This window comes from Myodes glareolus, chromosome 5, assembly GCF_982192425.1.
Source record: "Myodes glareolus chromosome 5, mMyoGla1.1, whole genome shotgun sequence".
Lineage (NCBI taxonomy): Eukaryota > Metazoa > Chordata > Mammalia > Rodentia > Cricetidae > Myodes > Myodes glareolus.
The window spans coordinates 98,920,990-98,943,065 of NC_142030.1; the positions used below are offsets into that span (position 1 = coordinate 98,920,990).

Here is a 22,076-nt window from a genome sequence, read left to right on the forward strand (position 1 = left end):
AGGAGGAAAAAGGTCTCCATACTCTCTCAAAAAATAACCTATGAACTTATCATTTCAAGTAAATAACCTAAAAGGTTAAACATATACTTGCCAAAGAACATTGGAATATCCAATTTATCTTCTCTGTCTACCTTTCTCTTGATCATCACAATGTAGACAGCATAGAGCATTGCTCCAGCAAGGGACCAAATGGAACCTGTAAGAACCAACACATTATTTAAACTCTTGTATCCATTCAAGAACTTGTTCAACATATATTACTACATATACTTAGAGTCTACTAGTACAGTGAATACTAAATGAAGAAATGAGACTGCAAAAATTAAAAAAAAAAACCTAACTCATTCCTGGTGTAGGAGGGTCTTCTTTCTATGTGTTGCTTTCATTGGTTAAATAAAGAGACTGCCTTGGCCCTTTGATAGGACAGCAGCTTAGATAGGCAGAGTAGACAGAACAGAATGCTGGGAGAAAGGAGGCAGAGGCAGAGAGCCTCCCGCCATGAAGCTGCCAGGTCAGACATGCTGAATCTTTCCTGGTAAGCCACAGCCTCATGGTGACATACAGATTTTTAGAAATGGGTTGAATCAAGATGTGAGAGTTAGCCAATAATAGGCTAGAACTAATGGGTCAGGCAGTGTTCAAATGAAACAATTTGTGTGTTGTTATTTCTGGGTATATGCCAGCCAGGAGCCCGGGAGCCAGGTGGCAGGAAGCGACCTGCCACTCATATTACAACACATTCCATCCAGATCCTCCTATAGGATAGGAACTGAATGGATAAATAAATAAATATGCAAAAGCATTTGCCTTAGTGACCTAACTAAACACCCACCCACACAGATTCTAACAATGAAAGTCGGATAAGTAACATTTTGTCTTTAATTTTGAAATGTGCACTTCTTAATTTTCTCTACATTAGTGATTCTCAATCTTCCTAACGCTGTGTCCATTAATATACAGTTCCTCATGTTATAGTGTCCTTCAACCATAAAATTATTTTTTGCTACTTCACAACTATAATTTTGCTGTTATGAATCATAATTTAAATACCTGTGTTTTCTGATGATCTTAGGTGATCCCTGTGAAGGAGTCATTGGACGCCCCCAAAGGGGTTGCAACCCATAGGTTGAGAACCACTGCTCTACATGAACCAGGCTATTGTACACTGTAACTAATGTTTCTCTCCTGCTTGATTTTGTTTTTCCCATCCCTCCATATGGATTTCCAGATGATACTCTACTACCACATCCATAGGGTCACACCTCTTCCACCAAGCATCCTTTCTACTCTGCTAAAATTCCATTGATTTGTCTTCTGTTTTAGGCAATGGAACATTTACTAATGTTAACTATGATACTATGAGTTGAGGAGATGGCCCAGTGAACAAAGCACTTGCCACAGAAGTATAAGGACATGGGTGGGAATCCCCATGACCCACATCAGGTCACACATGGATGTGCATGCATCTTTAAACCCAGAACTCCTGCAATGAGATGGGAGGCAGACAAAAAAAAAATCCCAGGAAGTGTACAAGCCAGCAGTTAAACATACACAGTAACAAGTAACGAAAGACCGCATCTAAAACAAGGTAGAAATCAAGAGCCAACACCTGAAGTTGTCCTCTGACCTCTACACAGCATTGTGTCACACATGTATTTATACTAACACATTCACTTGTACACACATACACACCATATATCCACACAAGGGAAAAATATTCTCTATTGGCTTTGTTTGTAATTCCCATATCTTCTCTTAAACCAAGAACTGTTTGAAAACTACAAACACAGAATGATTGCTTATAATTAGTTGAAAATATGCAATATGTGAGGCTCACAGAGCATGAATAATTAGTCTTAATTAACTCATGCTCAACAACCCTTAAGTAAGCCTTTAAAAATGATTAAAGAATGTGCCAAGTGACCACTCAATACTTTAATCTGTTTGAAAGAACAGAATATTTATTGGAGGAAATTAAGGCCTATGAGGCTGAGAGGAGCCAACCTGGAATCTGCCTGGTGCTGTCAGAGATCTGATGGTGCCTAGTCAATGAGGGGTGACCATGTGATGTCAATGGATGGGAATGCCTGGGTGCTGGAGAGTATATAAGATTTCCCCTCCCCTTTGTTAAAAAAACAAGTCTGCTGTATCCCTTCTATCTGACTCCGCATGTCTGAGACACTGCACCTTTCACCCCCTCCCCCGAGGAAGATGTTAGGGCCAAGCAACAATTTATTAAGTCTATTTTCTTTTTATTGCTATCAGAAATTTTTTAAAACCTGTCAACAAAATCTTATACTCCCAAAACAAGGATATATTGTAGGCTTTTCTTTGTTTTTTTTTGTTGTTGTTTGATTGTCTGTTTGCTGGTTGGTTTTTCGAGACAGTGTTTCTCTGTGTAGTCCTAGCTACCCGGGAACTCGCTCTGTAGACCAGGCTGGCTTCAAACTCATTAATCTGCCTGCCTCTGTTTGCTGAGTGCTGGGATTAAAGGCATGCACCCCCATGCTGCAGTGCATTAAGTTTTACATACACAGAGTGGCTCTGGGTCAGAAAGAGAAAATGTAGGTCAAAGCACAGCTAACCTGGCAGTCCAGGAAGAGTTTGGAGAGCACTTCACATATCTAAAAACATTAACTAGGTTAGGCTCTAGTTACCTTTGTTTTTGCTAAATCCAGGCAGCAGATCAAAATGTTTACTATAATAGTAACTGCTAAGGCAAGGAACCAGACTGGATGAGAAAAATTAGTGGGTGAGAATATGACAACAGGATATTTCTATAACCTCACAGTATTTATCTCCCTACAAGATGCTTACTATTTCACCAACTGGTTACCTCGCCTGGAGCACCCTTAATAATTATTAATAAATAAATAATGTAATATTACAGACACGCGTAATACCTACATCACTAGCAAAAGATTAAAGCAATGTCATTGGTCTTCAGAGAAAATACACCAATGCCAGCCAGATCAGGAAATGTTACTACCAATTTGTACAACACCAGTTTAACTAGAAAGAATTCAAGATGAATCCTAACTTCAATGGAGAAACACTGTACAAGATAAATAAGCTGTACCCTTCGTACGTGTCAAACCCATAGAAGACAAGTAAGACTGCATTAGAGCTTCTGCTGAAAAGACATTAGAAGAATAAGACAACTAAATGTAAATTAAAAAAAGATCTTAGGCCACTAAAAGAGTGCTGTGGGAACATGGCTACATTAATGGTGGGTCTATAGCCCATACTATCAAAATTCAGTGTTCATTCTAATAGTAACTGCTCATAAAAGATACAGAAGTGCATGAGAAAATTAGTAGGCAATGTTAATTCCTGATTTTTGTAATTGTTTTGTAGTTTATATAAACCAATCTATGGAGAATTTGGGTGAAGGTCATATAACAGCCTTTTTTTTTTTTATTAGTATCACTTCCAAAGGAAAAGTTAAATTAAAAGACAAATTTTTTAAGACCCTGTTACTGGGCCAGCAAGATGGCTTAGTCAGTAAAGAGGTGCTTGTTTTCCAAACCTGGAAACCTAAGTTCAGTACCTGGGAACCATGGTGAAAGGAAATATTTGATTCTTATCTTCTGACTTTCACTCCTAAGATGTGTCACACACACACACACATACACACACACACACACACACACACACACACACACACACACAAATAAATGTAATAAAGCTACGAGCCTGTCGGTGACACGCTGTATGTGCATATATATGCACGCATTGCAGTAAGCACAAAGCTTTCTTGAATGCCCTAGAAGAGTACAGTCTTATTCTTACCTATTGTGTCTCTTCCAGCAGACTTTTCAGACCCTGACAGGTTCACCAGCACCACGCCTCCAATACTGTAAAAGTAACACCCATTACTGATGAGCAAAATAATAGGCTCCTAACAAACTAATCATCTAGATTAAAAACAAAGAACTCATCCTAACTCTGGGTAAAAGTGACTGAGAATTCAGTAGTAAATTGATGAGTGCTCCTCAATGAGTGTCGCACTGACAGTTAATCCTCACAAATGCACACTGATGACTTATAGGGAAGGAATTCATGAAGAGGTGAAGTAACTTGACCAAGACCACATGACAGGGCTGGAACACAGGCAGCCTGTTCCCAAAGCCTAACACACTTACATGCTACTCTTTTAATTATGGAAAAGATAACTTGCCATCCTTTTGCCAAGCCTTCTTTCAAAGAGAAATAAGCCAAGCCCAATAAAGCTAGCAACGGCACTTTTTTGCAAGTAAAACCTAACAAACAGAAGGCTGTTTTTCACATTTGATCAGTCTCATCAACCCCAGGGTTGTAATGGGCAAAAGGAAGACCACTGAAGGCTGCTGCAAAGTCAGAGGACAGTGACTCATCTGACTGTCACTTGTTGAGCATCTAGAACAAGCAAAGCAATATGTTCCAGTGGGGAACAAGATGGGCATGGTTCTAGTCTTCAAAGTGCTCTCAGGGCCCTTCTATTTCTCGGTAGTTTACTGTGTATATTTTTGTCAAACAAACAAATTTAAAAGATAGTCCTGTTCTCTCGCCTACTGATCAAAGAGACCTGGGCACATTTGAGGAGTAGTATGGAGGAAGAATATTTTTTCTTTTATAGAACAATGTGAGTAGAAGCTAAACAGACACTCCTTACACTGGACCCTCCTACTTAGAGTGGCAGTGTCAGGTTTCCTGCTATGATCACTGTTTGGATTAGAGTCCGCTGCTGTTTACTGAGTTCCCACAATAGAATAGAAACCATTTCATTTCCACTCAGAGGAAGATGCCATGATGGTGCCTAAAAATATTGAGCACACATTGTTCTTAAAAACAGTTTAGAAGTTTGACCTCATCCGTCCACATAACTGTCTTATGAGACAAATTCTACTGTGATCCTCAGTTTATAGAAGAGGAAACAGGCAGAGATTTTAAAATGATGTGCAAGATCTCAAAACTAGTAATGGAGGTGGGACTGGATCACAGACAGCAGAATGTGATCCCTGAACTCTCTCAAGGCTGTTGTTATCTCAAATTATATGCATGATCACAAAAACTTAATCTCATTGTTTAAGGCCAGTTCAAAATAAAGTAAGTATTAGATGGTATTTATTACAGTTTCATAAGAGTAAAATAACACAAAAGTTAAAATCAAGTATCCTAAACTACAGAGATTCTTTTATAGGACAGAAAGTAACTACCTGGCCATGTAGTTTCTCTTACAACTCTGCCGTCCAGCAACAGTCACAGAAGATAGCAAATGAATGAAAACGACTGTGTTTCAATAAAACTTTGTAAAAACTGGCAGGCAGTTGACATTTCCTGGTTCTCATTCTTAACCTACTTTAACAAGAATATTCTTGGTTCAACATTTTATATTCACTCCCATCTTTATCAAACTTTTTTTATTTATATGGTACTAAGAAAAGTTAAAAATCAGCATCTATTTCAGGTAAAGTTCAATAAGACCTCATTTATGTGATTTTATAGCCTCAACACAAATGTATTATATTTCCAAAATGCAAAAACACGTTTGGTTAAAACATTAGTCAAGCATAGAAAAGAATATATCCCTGGTAGTTATAAAGAGTAAACATAAATTAGGTGGGTCAACCAGAGTGTCACTGGAACAGCTTGGTCAGCTTTCCCTCGTGTCTAAAAGCTGTAATATAGAATAGAAGAAGAATGATCAATCTACAATGGCCAAGTGCAAGTCCCTTGAATAGTTTACAGACATTGCTCCAAACTTTACAAGGACACAAAGCAGGAAAGTTCTAGTCCTCTCAGGTAGAGTAGGGCTTAAGGGAAGCAGACTTTGATTCAGTCTCAGCTACACTAAGAAACAGCCTCATCATTAAATGCTCTGTTACCTTCTTTGCTCTCTCATTTTCCAAAATAGCTGCTTTGTCAAACTAAAGCATCACCTTTGAGTACTGTCTATGGGAAAAGCCCTCTGCTAGGCTCTCGGAATGAAGCCAGGTATTAGCCTTTAAAGGTTTACAGTCCAACAGAGAAGACAAGAAAAACAAGCTCACAGTTAGGTATGTAGTTATTGGCAGTGAGGCTGCTGTGCCCGGAGATAAAATTGCCAAATGAATTAAACAGAAAGTAAGTGAAAAATCACTGCAGGCTAAGATAACTGGAGAAGATCCAATTTGACTTCTAGAAGAAAGGGACGGACTGAAGCCAACATAAAACGGGGACTTGTGTCAGTAAAAGGAGATGACAACTGATGATTACATTGGCACACGAATGTTAAATGTGAAAGCCAGTTCAACACTTAGTAATTTTACAGTCAATGAGAACCAGTGATGGGAACCATAGCTGTCCTGGGATCTTTCCCTCCAGTTGCCCTAAATAGTATCTTGTCCACGTGAAGCCTTCTTTTGCCTCATCTTTTTTTGCTTATGTATTATAACATAAATTAAATTGTTTCAACATCATATTTTAAAGGCTTTATCATTTGTTTATGCCTACAAAGGAATATGAGTGCATGTGTATAAAGTATGCATGTTTGTGTGAATGCAATGAGCGGCCAGATGAGGATGTTGGATCTGTCAGAGAAAGCATTATAGGCCTTGTGGAACAGCCGGCTTGTTCTGATCCCCAGTCTTCATGATTATCCAAGCAAACTCTCTTAACTCCTGAGCCAGTTTTCTAGGTCTAATATCATATCTCTGAGCAGAGCAAATGAGCACAAGCTATATTCTTACCTTAAAATTACAGCTAATAGTTTAGAGAGGGTAAATCTGTCTCCACTGTTACTCGGAAATACAGCTGCAAGAATTAAAGTAAAAAGTCCTACAGGGAAGAAGAAAGGGACAGAAGAAGCTGTTACATTTACTTCTACCAACATTCCTCACCACGACTACCGAGGGCAACACAAGGAAATCACACATTTACCTTTTAAGTTGATTGTTTTGCTCTTTCAAACAACTATTGCTGTATTTACTTAAGTGGAAATATTCAAAAGTCAAATTAAGAAGAGCTTCTAAACTAAGCCACGTTTATTTTAACAGTGCAGATAAGGGTAGGCCTACTTATTTTAAACCAGTAAGTACTAAGTTGAGCCTGCAGAGTAATTGTGACCTCATCAGTCATGCCCATGTTCTAAGTTATTTCTACAGCTTTAAAAGTACTTCTTTTATCTTCCAGATTTGGAAGGTGAGTTGATGTTAAAAATAAAACACCTGCTAGAGTGCAAATTTTAGATAGGAAATAAGCAGTGGCATTTAGCCAAAAAGGATCTAGAAAAAGATCTCTGAAAAGAAATGTGGGGTAAGACTACCATAAAGGGAGGACAGGCCTAGGAACCTTCATACACTACAGAATAAAACCACAGAGGGTCGGGTGTGGTGGCGCACACCTTTAATCCCAGCACTTAGTAGGCAGAAGTAGGAAACCTCTGAGTTTGAGGCCAGCCTCAAACTGAGTGAGTTCCAAAATAGACATGACTATACAGAGTAACCCTGTCATAAAAAAAAAATGGAAAAGTAAGCAAATAAAACCCACAGAGGACCAAGGGAGATTATGTGCCTGGTATACACAGACATAGAAAATGTTCATGCACTGCAGGATAAATAACACAGAGGCCAAGGGTGTACTCGTGGGAGAGCAAGTGCCCAACATGTACAGGCCTGAGTTTGATCCCCAGCAATGGACAAAGACAACAACAGCCAAAACAAGAACTATAAAGTACCCGAGGGAACACCAATAGCACAGAGGTCAGGCAGTGAACTCTAACCATGCAAACATGGTTGTGCATTCCTGTAATACTGCTTGGAAGACAGGTACAGGCAGGAGGATGGCCACAAGTTCAAAGTCAGCCTGGTCTATACAGTAAAATAGCTACAGCAAAAAAGTAAGGGTCTAAGTAACAACCATCCCCATGAATGCGCAGTAGAACTAAACTTAGAATTGTGTTTACATATATATAAATATCACTAGATATGCATACATCAACTCATAATGCAGATTTTGAAGATACGTTTCTTACCAGAAGTTGAAGACAAAATATTCACTATGGCAACCTGTGTGTCTGAAAGTGCTTCTTGATATGACAAATTCGCCAAAAACCACTATACAAAAAGAAAAGAAAGTGAAACCTCATGAAAAACATTTATACCTTCCAGTTCAATTAACAGTCGCCCCTCTCACTTCTAAGCGCTATTATTGTATGACGTTTGTTTCTGTTTTTAAGATTTAAAAAAAATCTTATGTATATGTGTGTATCTGTGGGGGTATGGGAACTTGCATACAGTGCCAGCAGAGACCAGAAGAGGGTGTCAGATCCCTTGAACTGTAACCACAGATGGTTGAGCCACCCAGTGTAGGTACTGGGAACTAAACTTTGGTTCTCTGCAAGAGCAGTATGTGCTCTGAACCTTGAGCCATCTCTCCAGTCCCCATAAGTGGTCCCCAAAAGCTGCTCTTTGAGAAAAAAAAATCACAGGCCCCCAAATAAGGACAAGCATTAATAATCATAGTTGAAATCTTTGAGATCTTGCTGCTCAATTCCTTGAAGACACTAACCAGGCTAGACACAGCAACACAATCCCAAGTGCTGGAATTAAAGGTGTGACCCCAGAACTCAAGGCTGGGAAGATAACAAGTTCCACATATTGAAGACTAGCCTGTGCTAGTGGGACCTTGTCTCAAAAGATTTAAATTAATTTAAGTTGCACTTCAAAAATAAACCAGAACTTGTCTAGCATGCACAGAACCTGGTTTCAATTCCCAGCACTACAAACAAAAAATAACTAACAAAAGTTGGTTTAAAAAAATGCATTTGCAGAGGACTTGAGTTTGGTTCCCATCACCCATAACACATGTCTCAGAACTTGCTGTAACTCAAGCTCCAGGCAGTCTGACTCCCTCTTCTGTGTTCCACAGGCACATGCGCAGTGCTCATACACACACACACACACACACACACACACACACACACATATACACACAAAGACAGATAATTTTAAAAGAAAAATAAGCATTCGGATATTGTATGTTTGTGTAAAGGAGAGAGACTGAATATCAAATCACTTTAACATTTTTTATTCACGTACTGATCATACTTTAAGTTTATATAAGTCAAATTCAAGTTTGGGGAAATTCTGTGACATTAAAACCTACAGGGCCTAGAAAGACGGTTTAGTGAGAGAGTGTACTCGCTGTGCGATCATTTGGATCTGAGTTCAGATCCCATATTCAAGTAAAGAAGTCAAGAACGGCCATGCCTACCCATGCAATGATAAATTCAATATTCGTCAAATTGTGGGCAAGCATGGGTGTACGTGTATACACGTGTTGTGTTCTAGGAACTGGCTTCATATCTTTATTTATGGGTTGGGCTTGGTGTATAAATATATGTGTGGAGGCCAGAGGTGGGCTGTGACTGTCATTCTTCAGGTTCCTTGTTTGCTGAGCTACGGTATCTCACTGGCCTGGAACTCACCAGGTAAACTAGGCTAGCTGGCCACTGAGCCCCAGCGATCCATGTCCCTGCCTCCCTAGCCCTAGGATTACAAGGGTGTAGCATCACACTCAGCTCTTTTACAGGGTCCTGCAAAGGAACTCAGCTCCTTGTGCTCACAACACAAGCACTTTACCAGCTGAACTGTACCTGAAGCTTTAACTTCTAAATTCTTTGAGGCATGATAAGTATTTACTCAGTCTGATATTCTAACATCCCAGTGTGCCAGATAGCAGTTAGCAGAAGAAAATAAAGAACTCTAGGAGACTTGGATGGCTCAACAGGTAAAGTATTGCCATCCCCAGAACACACACAAATGTGGAAGGTCATAAGTGACTTCCTCAAGTTGCCCTCTGAGCTCCACAGGCACACTGTGGCAATCCCTCCCCCCCCACACTCGCATAGCATACATATGCACAACAATAATAAACCTTTTTTTTAAAAAAAAAAACAAAAAAAAACCTACCACAAAACAAAAGAAAAAGCTGATTTTTGCTACTTGGGTTGCAGTAAGTTTCCCTACAGTCTTCAGTATGGATTCTTGATCCTTCATAGTAGGATAAGACATTCGTGACAACTTGGCCTCTAATGCATGGCTCGATGGAAGCTGTCGAATCTCCATGATATTGCTGAACCTTACCCGGGACTTCTTGGGAGCTAAAATGGAAAACATAACACAAAACATTAACTGTGCCTCATATCCTATAAAAACGAAACAGTGTTTAGTGATAAATTCTGATTATTCCGATCACTTATGATCAAAATAAGACAATACAAACACTAGAGTTATATTGTTCCCTGGTGCAGTTCTGCTCAGCCAAAAGAGCTAATGGGAAAAAATGATTTCATCTGTGAAATGTTTTAAAGAGTTTAAAACAGGGCAGGCAAGATGGCTCAGCAGGTAACACCTACTACCAAGCCTGAGGTAGATCTGAGGGTCTGAGTTTGATTCCCAGGGACCACATAGTGGAAACAAAGAACTTAACTCTTGTTATTTGTATGCTGATCTCTAAATAGGCATACAAAATAAATTTAAAATGTAATACAATTTTTGAAGAGTTTAAAATGATTAAAATTCCAACAAAAGGTTTATAGTTGCATATGTACACAACCACCCGGTTCAGGATTGTACCATGCTTATTATTTTAGCATTTATACAAAAGCATAATTTTGGTTATTCTTCATGGTTCGCTAATTAAGAAGAACATTCCCAGCAAGCATTCAGAACACTCCTCTACACTGCAGCTGAACGTTGCGCTTTATACTGTGCTGACACTCTGAAAGAAACTCACAGAAATTGAACAACTCAAGTAATGTTTGAATTTGGGTCTCTGAGAACATGTTTATGAAAATATTTAAATAAAATATTTAAATAAAAACATATATATGTATGGTTGGGACTGTGGCTCCACTGATAGAATACATTACTAGCTGGACTACTGGGTTCCATTCCGCAGCACTGACTAAAACAAGTATGGCAATATATGCCTATAATCCCAGTATACAGGATATTAAGATAGGGGAACCAGAAATTCAAGGCCATCCTTGGCACATAGTAAGGTTGAGGCCATCTTGAGCTACACAAGAGACTGTCTCAAAGGAAAATAAATAAACTTATTTAATAATCTATAAATTAATTATTAATTTATATGTTCCTTTATATATAATGATAATGAAACCATAGAGCTTTCTGGTATCTGGAAAATACTTCCAATTGAATTAATACAGAAATTATATTCTATCAGATTCACAACCAAGTCTAACTTCCAGAAGAATGAAGGCCATGTCAAACCCCACAGAGGTCAAGACACACTATACGAACCCTATAAGCTCACAGCGGCTCAAAAGAAGCTAAATTTCCATTCACTCTCAAGCGTGGAACCCTAAGCTTGACTTACTTTTTTCAGTCCCAATGTTTGTGCTCTCAAGCTTCTCACTTGGAAGATCATGAAACTTCACAGGAACATATAGAGGTTCGCTCTGGAACACAATGCGAACAGAAACAAACATTAGCAGCAAAATTCAAAGCCAATCTATCGGACAGAGTTTAAGTGCAAGACACACAGACACAGGAACTGCCACAGCTCAGCTATTCCTCAGCACATCCATCTAGTCAGCATCATTTTCCCCAAAGCCTGGGAAAGCAAGCTCAACCAGTTCACACAGGCACAAGGAGACAAAGAATGTCAGTCATGACATGGCTCAAATGGCCAAGTGCTTTCTGTGTAAGCCTGACAGTCTGTGTTCAATCCTTAAAATCTACAGTGAAAAGAAAGAGCCAACTCCCCAAAGCTGTCTTCTAACCTCTCATGCATGTACACATGACTCCCCACTCCCTCACCTAATAATAACAATAACAAAAATAAAGTGTAGAAATGTCAAACAGTATCTTTGGCACATTCTGGGAACATTAATACCTCAATATCATACAATCAATTCTCTCTCCACCAACAGAAAAACATTCATTTTTTGGATATACACACATAGCATGCTGTGCTGGGAGAAGTACATACATGAACTCCCTGTTACCTGGGCAGCTGAGGTGGAAGGATGGTCTGAGCCCACCAGTGTGGAGCCAGCCAAACAGCATGAACCCTTGTCTCTCCCCACAAACAAAATAGAAGAAAACCACTCTGAGCACTTGCTAAACAAACACTGTTCTAAGTCCTGTGAATAAGAGTGAATAAACAAAGTTTCTTCCCCCATAATCATGCAGCCCCATGGGGAAGGCAGCTAAGAAACAGCTTATAGTACAACTGCATTTGATGAATTTGTTTTACTAAATACATAAGATTCAACAACAAAAATCTTTTGGGGTGGGAAATAGGTAGGGGTATGAGGTGTACGTAGCTGTACAGCTACAGGTGTGGAGGCCAGAATTCAATCTCAATTGTTATTTCTCAGGAGCTATCCACCTGGTTTTGGAAGCTATCTCACTGGGACCCAGTGCTCACCGTTAGACTGGCCGGCCACTGGGCATCTTCACCCCTCTCACTGCGGGGCCTGCAAATTCCCGCCACCACACCTTTCAAGCTTTGTAGGTGTATAGGTGTTGAAGCCTGAGCTCAGGGGCTCATGCTTGTGTGGCAAGGGCTATACCAACGAAGTTATCACTTGAACCCCAAACCAACATTTAAATAATTAAAAGATGGGGGAAATGCTACCACTGATTAGTTCTTACTATTCATAAGGTTCAAATACAAAAGGCTAAATGTATTTCTCACTAGTCCTCACAATAACTTAGAAAATAAGTATTTTAGAGAAACTGTCCTCAAAGCAGAGATACAAAAACAGCTAAACAGGAGACAAAATTTGACTCCAAGACCCAAATGTCGTGACATTTTTACAAATATTCTTCTTTAAAGCATGATTCCCCCAACTAATATGTTTCATTTTTAAAAATCAGACTTCTATAACTTTCTTTGATTTTTCTTTTAATTCTTGGCATAGAACAATGACAGGACAACATATTCAGAAAACAAAATATATTCACTAAACTAAGTCCATAAGTTCTAACAATCAACACAGTCTTCTTGCCACATATAACTTTTGATTATAGCATTTGGCCTAGCCCAATTTGACTTATCAGTCCTAGAGATAAAAGCAAAAGCTATTAGAACACTAGTCAGCACCTTGCACTCTGAGCAGAGCAAATGGCATTACATCATCTTGATGCTTAAGATAGCAGAGAACAAACTTCTTCTCCAAGTTTAATAAAGTCCTCACTTTACTAACCTGCTAAATCATCTGACATACAATGCAGTTTAAAAATGAACAAACAACAATAGCATTATATTTTAAAAACTTGTATGAGAAGGACCAGTGAGATGGTTCAGCAAGTAAAGGAAGTCACTTGCCATAGAAGCCTGATAACCTAAGTTCGATCCCCGGAACTCAGCTGATGAAAAGATAAATGAATGCCGAAAGTTCTCCTCTGACCTCCACATGCACGCTGTGGCACACACACGCACATACAAACACACAAAATAACTAAAGAAATATTACAGCAAACAATCAGTGTAGAATAAGTGGATGAACAATTGGCTTATTCTCAGTGTCAAGCACCAATTCTGGTTTCTAGATGGTAATAATAATGAGCATTAAGTTGAAAGTTGGTAGAGATACAGGCCTGGCCTGGGCTTCACTATTTTCCTTCAGTAACTAGCTGCCCCCCTTCCTTCAGCCTCCCTAAGGAAAGGAAGTGCAAAGCAGTTCTCTCTCAGGAGGCACACCGGAGCCATCTGGCTGTTCCTGCTATGACTGGACAGGAAAGGCAGCACTTACCAAAGAACTACTCACACTCGTATCTGCTGTGCAAGCAGCGAAGTAACCTTCAGGGTCTGCAAACTAAGTACAGAGAACAGGACATCAAATTCACGGAAACTCATGTTTTCGTGCAGGAATACTCAGCTCAAACGAACACAAACAACAATCCAGAATAAATGTATGCATCTAACTATTGTCCCCACAACAGTAACTAATGCCAAGGGTGCAGTCATGCAGAGTAGATTTTATCATCTTGTCTTTCCTGATGAAGAAACTGAGGCTGGCTGTTTCGTCAAAGTAGTAGCTACTGGATTAAATTTGCAGTGAGTCATCTAAGGCTAAAGCTCAAGCCCTTTCCCTTACACTATTGTAATATTTCAGACTCGCAGAGGAAGAGGGGTTAGTGAAAGAAGACAGCAACCCTTTGGTATTGTCATGAGACTAGACCGAGCTTAGGGACATGCCCACACTCTGGGAGCCACTTAACACTGTTAAGGTATGATTCCATTTCATAACCCCCGGTATTCCAACAACAAAGTACTATTTAAACCCACACAAATTAACAGAAACAAACAGAAAATTAGATCATGGTTATTAGGGATTAGGGCAGGGAAGATAAGGAATGTTTTTTTTAATGTTCTAATAAATCTTTATTTAAAGAACATTTGAAAGGTTGGAGAGACTATATATTCTTGTTTATTGGGCACAAAGTTTCTGTTTGGAATAAAAACTCCTAGAGATTGGCAGTGCACAGCAAAGCAAATGCACTGAGTACCACTGAACTGCACAACAACAATAACGATCCAAGGGATAAATTTGATATTATATATATTTTACAATAATAAAAAGGGGAAGAAATGGCTAAAATTTAATGTTACAGATGTCTACCACAGTACTGAAAAAGAGAAATAATTTTTAAATGATGAAAAGAAAGTTTTTTAAAGAATGAATAGAGCTAGGCAGTGGTGGTGCTCCCCTTTATTCCCAGCACTCTGGAGGTAGGGGCTGGCAGATCTCTGTGATTTTGTGACCAGCCTGGTCTACAATGTGACTTCCAGGACAGCCAGAGCTGTTACACAGAGAAACCCTGCCTTTAAAAACTAAAAACCAAAAATTTAAAAATAAAACAGATTTTAAGAAAACTGATATACCACTAAACCTCAAAAAATAACACTTAAACAAAATTAAAAACTTACAAAAGCAGCAGGCTTTCCTCGAAATCCTCTTGTACACTGTTGCCTCCAAGGTTTCCAAATAATGAAGCCCAAGAGGTACAGAACAAACATGGATGTTTTTGCAAAGGTGCTGAAGAACGGCTTGTTGTACTGAGTGAAGACATACTGCAGAGGAAAATGTAACATTTTATACAGACAACCGTAAGAGCTTTAAAACCTTTCTGCACGCCTCCATCTTGTCATCTCTTCAGAAGTCCACAAGAGGAGGAAAGTTTAAAGAGATAAAACACTTTAAGTTCCTCTCTGAATATTGCATGTGTCTTGCATACAAGAGGGAATATTGTCAAATGAAGCAGCAACAACCATTAAAAAAAAACAAACAGGTTTTTCAACACATCTATTGAAAACCTGCTACGCAAAAGTATCTGTGTTAGGGACTGAAGAAAAATAAAACCGTCCTCCCTGCTCCTGAGGAGACACATATACAAAGAAATGTGCTAAGTACCATTCAGAAGCTTTAGGGTGCTGTGGAAGTACCCAAGAGAAAGAACAGGTAAGGGTATGAAGTTTTCAAAAAGGCTGTCCCAAATAGTCTGGGGGGAGGGAGGGACATGTGTGCACATGCACATGGAGGTCAGAAAACAAATGCTGGGGTCATCTTTCAGAAGCCATCTATCTATTAAGAGACATAGCCACTCGTGGGCCTAGAACTCACTGAGTAGACTAGAAAGGCCATCGAGACCCAGGGAGCTGCCTGTCTTGGCCTCCCCAGCACTGAGATTACAAGTGCACACCACCATGACCACACCACCACACCTGGCTTTCAAAGATTAATCAGGTCAAATAGAAGGAACGACATGAAGAAAATGAAGCAGATTAGCATATAACAAAAATATGAATGTTAATGTTATTAGGAAGCTATATTTATGTGAAATTTTTTAAAAATGGTGTGAAAACTCATCATATTTTTATTTTGTCTCCTAGGAAACAACAACAGCAACAAAACCCAGTTACATGCACCTAGAAAGATGACAAGTCAGAAGGAATAAGAGCTCCAAGACCCAGACAGGATCCTAGACTATATCCCACTGAAGAAACCATAGCTCTCAGTGACAAAGGCCAAATCTGGGGAAGGGGACGGATCTGTACAAGACAAACCTGAAGCATCATGAGCCAGAAAGCAAAGGAGATAAATCTGAGGTCATATGAGAAAGATCCCAGAGCCAACCTGAAGCCAACCTCCTACTAATGAAAGTTAGGGCAGTGTAAGGCTTAAAACACAGTAATGACAATGATTAGAGATACATATCAAACATGCAAAATATGCAAAAATCCATGAGCTATAATGTTCTAAAAGGGATTTGTTGGCAGTTAGCACTAGAAGTTCCTCATAATTGTTCTCTAAAGTAAAAGGAGGTGAAATAATAAGATTTCCCCAATATTTTATATATGACCCATGTTTTAGGATTACCCAACAATAGTTGTAGAAAAGTTATCACTAAAAAAAATTCCAGCTAAAAAATACAGCAGGAATGTTTCTTAGAAGAATCCCTATTCTTCAAATCCTAAACAAATGTCTTAGAACAATCATTACACAGCTAATTCAACTATTATCTGTAGGTTGGTGAGAAGTTTTATTCTTAATATTTATTTATTTTGTATGGGGGGGTGAGTGTGTGTGTGTATGTGTGAGAGTATAGTGGTCAGTCAACAGCTTGTAGGAGTTGGTTCTCTTGATTTATTACAGGTGCCTCTGAGCTCAAACCTTGGCTTAGTGGCAAGCACCTCTATCCACTGAACTATCTCACAAACCATCCCACTGGTCAGGTGATGAACTTTATACTACTTAAAACTGGCATCATCCAAAACAGCTGTGCAGAAATATGCCTCCTGCCCCGATGTCACAGAAAGTACTTAGTACGATCAAGATAGTCTTGCCTAAAAACTGAACCTAAATCAAGACTTTATACCTAACTACATTTTATACAAACTGAAAGAACAAGTTAGCTGAAAGGATAAGGAAGCAATCAGCAAGACCAAGGAGGTCATATGTCTCACAGGACAAATGACCCAGTTTCTCCAATACACAAAGGAGAAGAAAGAAAAAGGGGAGTGGCATATACCTCAAAGGTACAACAAAGCATGGCAATGTGGATCCTTGTTTAGAACCTAGCTAGGTTGTGTGACCTTGATACAGCAAGAAAAATGAACTGGTTATCAGGTGATTTTAATGAATTATACTTAATTTTTTTAGAACTGTTAATAGCAGTTTAACAAATAATGTTTAATTATATTTTTAAAATAAAAACAATATGATCTTCAGTGTGAGATAAGTAGGAAAGAAATTATACGGTGAGAATTTGCATAAAATATTCCAGGAAACGTGTTATGAACGTGGTTGATGAGATTAGAAATATTGATCACTGTTAAAATGATGAATCATGAGGATTTATTATATCACTGTGGATCTCTCCTTTTTTCATGTGTATGTGTCTGTAGTGTGCCTGTAGTGTGCATGTGTGTACAGGTGTGTGTGCAGATGTCTGAGGCTGACATTATCTTTCTCCACTCCTGTCTACCTTATTGAGGTGAGGTCTCTCCCTGAACCTGTAGCTTGCCAATCTCAGCTAGTCTAGCTAGTCCTGGGATCCCGGCCTCTGTCTCTTGAGTGTTGGGATTATGGGAAGCCATCGCACCTGCCTAGGCTTTCATAGGTTCTCGGGACTCAAACTCTGGCCCTCCTGCTTGTAGGCAAATACTGTCTCAAAGTCTGATATGTTTGCCTGGCTGAAGACATAAACCTCTTACATATGCTCTAAGATGACAAAGTTACACATTTTTTCACTAAAGCATGTTATGTGTTTAAGAACTGATTTCTTCTCTAGCTCCACTGACGTATAACTCACAAATGAAAACTACAGCTGTGCACAGTGGTACACACACACAGTGGTACACACACACACAGTGGTACACACACACGGTGGTACACACACAATGGCACACACACACAGTGGTACACACACACAGTGGTACACACACACACACACACACGGTGGTACACACACGGTGGTACACACACACGGTGGTACACACACACGGTGGTACACACACAGTGGTACACACACACAATGGTACACACACACGGTGGTACACACACATAGTGGTACACACACACACACACGGTGGTACACACACACACGGTGGTACACACACACGGTGGTACACACACACAATGCGCAGCACCTAAGAGAAGTTAGCTGGGCTACATTGTGAGTTCCAGATCAGTCTGGGCTAGACAGGGAGAACCTGTCAAAAGAAAATACTAAAAACTGAACAAACAAAACTCACCCTAAAATATATTTACTGTGCACAATATAATGCTTCGATACACGCATACACAGCAAAATAATTGTCAGAAATAACTTGGTGGAACTTTTTTAACATTTAGATATGAATTGCTACATTTTGACTTAATCGAATGCTTCCTTGTACTAAATCCTTTCTTTTGGGGGTGGGACAGGGGTGGGGGTAGTAAGAGTTTTGCTGTGGGCTGGAACTGACTACTAGACCACGCTGGCCTGAGAACTCACAGAGATCTGCCTCACCTCCTGAGTGCTGTGAATTAAAGGCGTGAGCCACCATGCCCAGCTTTGTTCTAAAGCTTATTACCTGATAATTGAAACAATTTAATACTGCAAAATTTAAAAGTTACATTTAGGACCCTGTAAACATTAAGGAGATTCCTCTAAAGCAAAATTATGGGATGTTAATATTACAAAAGGTTACACAGAGTTTTTGAGTGAAATACACGGGGCCTGTGACGTTCCACCAGAGCCTAATCCCAGAAGGGCAAAAATTTATATCCTCACAAGACAGAACCTCAACTCTTTAGTGAGCTGTGACATGAGACCCAGGATATCAAATGGCCTGTCCTGACATTTAAGTTCATTGTAAATCTTGAGATTCCTCTTGGGTCTATCCTGATGACTGCAATATCTGAGTCCTCTGTGAGGATTTCTGAAGAGGAAAGTGTGAGAGCAGGATGGCCAGCAGGTAATGGCACCAGCTGCCAAGCCTGGCAGTATGAATCTAATCCCCTGGACCCACACAGCAGAAGGAGAGAACTAACTCACACAAGTTATCCACTGATTTTCACATGGGTATCATGACACATGCATACACACATATTCTAAATATATAAGTACGTAAGTAAATATAAATATTATAAAGAAAAAAATGTCTTCTTACAAAGATCACTAACCAAATAGAAGTATACAAATACACAGTAAAACTGACTTACAAACTCTAAGTACCACAGTACTACCAAGGAGACAACAATTAACACAAAGCTTAGCTTCAGCCAATCATACACTGGGAATTTCATAAGAATGCACGAATCAGCAATAAATGTGGATTCACCAGTGTGTATAACAGTGACTTGTACATGAAACTTGGATGGATAACTCATGTTTACTTTTCCAATAATACTCTGCTTTTCAAATTTATTTGTGTGTGGCAAGTGCTCTAGTAAGTTACACACCCAGACACAAAGTATCCCTACTTTCTACTAGATGGTGAAAGACTTTCCCTTAATGTTTTCTCATTAGAAAAATAATATTTACGAAAAAATAAATTCAATTTTGAATTTAGAAAGACATCTTTACACACTAAGAAGATATATTCTGAGTAATGCTCCCTAAAATGTAAGAAAACTGCAGATAGGGCTATAGAAATGGCTCCATGGTTCAAAGACTTTACTGTTCCTTCAGAATTTAATCCCCAGCACACATGCTGGGTGACCCACAATTGCCTGTAACTTTAGTTCCAGGGATTCAGAAGCCCCCTCCAGCATCTATGGGCATGTGTACACACAAGGGCATACATAGGAACACAAACATGTACACATAGAAACCTTTTGTAACTTTAGGAAATAACCAAGAGCATCATCCCAGTTTTCACTTGAAATGACACTAATATAGTATCAAAGAAAAACAAAGCACTCAACAACACTTAAAATACTGATTTTAGATGCATGAGGCAATAACAGAGAAATACAACAGGCTGGCATTGGTTGTTGTCCTAATGCAACCCCGTCACTAGTGAAATACTACTGGTTAACACTATCACAATGTAACCTCATGGGTAAAGAAATACATACCGAGGTGAGCTCTGAAGAAGCCACCCAAATCACATCAACCAGCAGGAGAATCACTATCCCCAGGGCCATTCGCCTGCGCTGACTGAAGCCACTGTTCTGGGAATTCACACGGTTCATGATAAACACACAAACCATTTGCAGTCTGTTAATTTAGAAAACAGAGATCTCATTAGAGTCCCTTTTAAAAGAACCACACGAAAATCAGAAATCCGGTACACAGAAACACAGGACACTTGCTAGTGAATGCTCACGATGAAGTGTAGAATTTACCTTGTTGCCAGGGCTTCTCTGAGCTCCTCAAACGCAATGCCTGCAAACCTGGCAGATCTCAGTCTAAATGGAGGCGCAGAACTCAGACCCCCTGAAACAACACAGAAACCATGCTTAGGAAAATGTCCCGTGTAAAATCACATCTTTTTCGTTCTTCACCTTCAAAGATGATCAAAATGAGCCACACTCTGGGCATGTAGCAGAATGCTGGCCTAGCATGCATGACGGCCTGGGTTCCATCCCAAGTCCTTCCCAAACTGGACAAAGTGGCAGGGAACTATAATCCCAGCACTTGGGAAGTGGAGTGGGGGGCAGGAAAAATCAGAAGTTCAAGGTCAGTCAGAATACCAGGTGAGTTCAAAGCCAAGCAAGGGGGAACGAAAGACCTTATCACAAAATAACAACAAAACAAACAAACAAACAAAAAACAGGATGAGACGTAGTTCAGTTGGTAGTATGGTTGCCTAACAGGCTAAAGCCGTGAGTTCATTCCCAGCACAGCGTAAATCAGGTGTGGTGGAGCGTGCAGGAAAGGCAGGAAGATAAGAAATTCAAGGTTACCCTTAGCTACCTTCAAACACCGTGAGTTTGAAACCCTTCCCCGCCCACTGCCCCCTCCCCCCAAAAAAGATTACACTCCAAGAGGTCCTGGATAACAGGCAGGGAAAATAGCAACGCTCAACATATGGCACATTTACGAGTGTCATAAACAGATCCTCTAAGTCTGGTAAACAGAACTCCCTCGGTTCTCCCTTCAGGACATTCGCCCCCAGGCAGTCTAGACACGCGTGCGTACACCAGAAAGTGTCCTTAGCCCCATCTCCAGTGGATTTGGCTCGCTGACAGGAAGTGATGCGCTAGGTTCCACTCACCTCACGTGAGGACGATGATCGTCCTGGCTCCCCACCCGCCCGGTTACTACAGCCCGGCTGCAGTCCCAGAGGGCGACGGAAAACAGCTGGGACAGGGAAGCCTCCCCTTGGTGAGGAAAAGACGGGAGAAACCAGCGTGTAGCCAGCTTCGCGAGGGGCTAGAGGACTCTGACCCGTTCACCGTGACCGCAGACGCCCGCCTGCCGCCTACCTGGCCTTCCTGCCCCTCGCTGGAGTCGTGGCGGCACCATGAGCGGCCCCGGCCCGGCCCGCCACCCAGCGCCGCCGCCTCACACCGCACGCAGAGACCCGGGCATCTCGCCGCGCCGCGGGCCCAACTTCAGAAGCCGCGCTGGCCCTCGGCGCCGGGCAGCGGCTGTCAGTCCGGCCAGCTCTCGGTCGGGACAGAGGGGAGTGACCCAGGCCACCGGACTGCGCGGGCAGCGACAGGCCTGGAGGCCCGGATTGCGGCCAGACCCCGCCCCCGGCCGGTCAGCCAGACAGGCCACGCCCATTTCTGGCCAAACAAGTCCTGCCCACTGCTGGCCAAGCAGCAGGCCCCGCCCCCGGCCCGTCAGTCGGCCAGGCACCACCCCCGAGCTGTAGACCAACCCTCCTCCCGCCATCAATTAGCTAGTTAACGCTGCAAGAAGATCGGCCGCCCCTGGACTGCAACCTGCCCAACCCCGGCAGAAAGGTACCGCCCAGCCCTTTTGGGCCCCATCCTGGAGACTCTAGGCCCCCAGCTTGTCCATCAACGGGATGACGTCCTCCCCATCACTCAGCGAGTCGACCGACTAAGCCCCACCCACACGCCCATCCTGGCCCCTCCCCCAGTTGACAATCCCTGCCCTAGGCCTGGGTGGTCA

General features: G+C 40.8%; 1 protein-coding gene across 2 annotated transcripts in view; it reads right to left on the minus strand.

The window, feature by feature from the left end:
* Positions 1 to 21,670, minus strand: part of Slc35f5 (solute carrier family 35 member F5) — a 34,523-nt gene extending 12,853 nt beyond the window's left edge. Inside the window, exons 1-11 of one of the 2 annotated variants that reach the window (XR_015001470.2) lie at positions 21,419 to 21,670; positions 20,336 to 20,426; positions 20,066 to 20,207; positions 14,929 to 15,072; positions 13,751 to 13,813; positions 11,365 to 11,446; positions 9,933 to 10,123; positions 7,994 to 8,075; positions 6,711 to 6,798; positions 3,793 to 3,857; positions 92 to 196 (exon numbers count right to left, since the gene is read on the minus strand). Coding sequence is in view for 1 of the 2 variants with exons in the window: in XM_048443785.3 (XP_048299742.1) it covers positions 92 to 196; positions 3,793 to 3,857; positions 6,711 to 6,798; positions 7,994 to 8,075; positions 9,933 to 10,123; positions 11,365 to 11,446; positions 13,751 to 13,813; positions 14,929 to 15,072; positions 20,066 to 20,207; positions 20,336 to 20,426; positions 21,419 to 21,458 (1,093 nt within the window). In the remaining variant the exon portion in view is untranslated. The remainder of the gene's footprint in view (positions 1 to 91; positions 197 to 3,792; positions 3,858 to 6,710; positions 6,799 to 7,993; positions 8,076 to 9,932; positions 10,124 to 11,364; positions 11,447 to 13,750; positions 13,814 to 14,928; positions 15,073 to 20,065; positions 20,208 to 20,335; positions 20,427 to 21,418) is intronic. The other variant, XM_048443785.3, reaches the window with a different exon arrangement.
* Positions 21,671 to 22,076: the final 406 nt, after the last annotated feature.